This window comes from Anopheles aquasalis, chromosome 2, assembly GCF_943734665.1.
Source record: "Anopheles aquasalis chromosome 2, idAnoAquaMG_Q_19, whole genome shotgun sequence".
In the NCBI taxonomy this organism is placed as follows: Eukaryota; Metazoa; Arthropoda; class Insecta; order Diptera; family Culicidae; genus Anopheles; species Anopheles aquasalis.
In genome coordinates this window covers 34,117,817-34,120,000 of record NC_064877.1, presented here as the reverse complement: position 1 = coordinate 34,120,000, position 2,184 = coordinate 34,117,817, and the positions used below count along the sequence as shown (strand labels likewise).

General features: G+C 50.6%; 1 protein-coding gene across 1 annotated transcript in view; it reads right to left on the bottom strand.

The window, feature by feature from the left end:
• LOC126579825 (Y+L amino acid transporter 2) overlaps window positions 1–1,544 on the bottom strand; it is a 6,804-nt gene extending 5,260 nt beyond the window's left edge. The window contains exons 1-2 of the mRNA XM_050243464.1: window positions 1,406–1,544; window positions 1–143 (exon numbers count right to left, since the gene is read on the bottom strand). The exon at window positions 1–143 is cut by the window's left edge and continues 187 nt beyond it. Coding sequence (XP_050099421.1) covers window positions 1–83 — 83 coding nt within the window. The 5' untranslated portion in view covers window positions 84–143; window positions 1,406–1,544. The remainder of the gene's footprint in view (window positions 144–1,405) is intronic.
• Between the last annotated feature and the right edge of the window lie 640 nt (window positions 1,545–2,184).

The following is a 2,184-nucleotide window of genomic DNA, read 5'->3' as shown; positions in this document are numbered from 1 at the left end:
ACCTCCTTGCTACCGTCCTGCTTCTTGAGCGAATCCTTGCGCTGCACCAGCGACTCCTCTTTCTTCAGCCCTTCTTCCTCCATGGTTAGCCGCGTTTGCCTATCGGTCGGTTGGTCCCAGGAATCAAGGGATAAATGCTAATTCTAGGATAGACAGATGAAAGAGACACACACTGAATAAAGGGGTATGCTTATCAAGCAAATCGACGCTTTTGTGGCGTCCACTGAATGGTCATCCTCCAATTGCACCATCGCACTAACGGCCTTGATGTGCGCCTCTTGTCCAGCAATCAACACGAACCAGTCCTTAGGGCAGCGTGAAGGCTTTTGTATCTCAATAAACCGCTAGTTCGCGTTCAGCCCCCAAAATCAGGCACCCGTAATTTGTGGCCAAATCACACGCACTTCAAACACTTTACCCAGGCGACAAAAACGACGACAAACCACTTCACATCATTTGTCCGCAGGGACTTTGTAAACAACGCCGTCCGCTGCTCTTTCGCAGGATGGCACAAGTGATATGGCCAGTGTCGCGGTGTGGCCACTACCACAGAACACTCCGATGAACCCAGTAGCTTGTTTTTTTTTTTTCAAGAGAGGATGAAGCAGCAGCACCAACAGCGCGAACACTAAGCACAGGGTGTCCATACGGCGCGTTAACTCCACGGTCGATCGTCGATCTACTAATCTAGAGAAATGTATTTGTTGAATCCCTTGCATACACTCGCTGCTCTGGCGCTGGCCAAGAGATAGAGATGTTCAATTAAAAACCCCTTGCCCCGTTCTCTTTGCAGCCTGGCCTGAACCTTGCTGATGAACGGATAGATGGCCTCAATTAAAAGACACCGGTAACCGAAACGTGACACACCTAGCTCGGCCCCCGGGTGGCGGTCCAGCGTCCCACCATTTCATATAGAACGTTCGTTGTATTTAAACAGCTTTTTTCACCAACGATGCTCTTGGTTGAACAAATTCGTTGACAACAATCGATCTCAATTATTCTAAATAAAAAAAAGGAACGTCTCATCCATTGACGTAATTCACGAACGGCGAACCAATCGACTGTACAAGCTACGTATTAAGGATAAAATGTCCTAAAATCCTCTCTCTCTCTCCCTCTCTTCAATTCGCTCGTATTCGATTATCCTTACGAGACCGCGTGGTTCCTTCGCGTGGAAACACATCAACCCTCGCTGTGTCGCTACCGAGCGCACCATTTGCATATCCTTAACGCTCCAGGATCATGGCCGTTGGGTGTGTTTGTGCGTACGAGGTTAAAGGGAAGCGATTCAAGGTCACCAAATTCGAAGGGCTGAAAGTAACGCACAACGCATTTCACAGAACCGTGGAGATCCCTCAAACAAGGAACGCACACTATCAAACCCCAACGGGAGAACTATCCTTACCGAACTGAGAAACGATCACTTCACTTCCCGCAACAGCGTGCTCCAACGAAAGGATCACGCAGAACGTTTCTACCGACAGCAAAACACTCCGTTTTGCGCGCGCGTTTCTATTTGCTCCGCTCGTGGCGAGTGATGAGAACAGAATGGAGTGTCGGTTGTTTCCCGGTCGCTACGGAACCACTACCATTTGGTGGTGGCAGCAGCAAATGCACGCGAGAGGTGAGAGACGAAAACGCGGCCCCGGTACCGCTTATCGCGGATCCGCCGAGTGGCAGCGAGGATGCTGCCAACATGAGAACCGTGAGATGTAAGGGGGTTTGAGTTTTGTGGCGGTTTTTTCCTTCCCCGTCTGGTTTCGTCTCGTGAGGTAAGAACGCGCGAGACGCTCGCTCACAAGGTGGAAACGAGTTTTTGGGGTTTTGTTTTTGAATTTGGTGATGGACCGCCACGGTGAGGCAGGTCGGACAGCGTGGACGACCGCTGGCCAGAAGAGGTTCGTGATTCTAGCGCGTCACGCGTCGCGCTTTGGTACGTGTTTGAGGCGGCTCTCTGTTTACGAGCTGGAGCCATTTCGCTTGCCGTAACCGAAAACGTAACCTTCAGGCAAGGTGGAACTCTTTTGCATGTTTTTTGCTGCTCAGCAGGTTGGCAGCCCACGAATTTGAACATCGGGAAGCACCTTCAGCATCACGTCATTCATCCGCAACCAAGCAAATTAACACGTGTCGCACGAGATGCTGTCCGAAATCCGAGCATCAGGTGATGATGGAGGCGCAGAA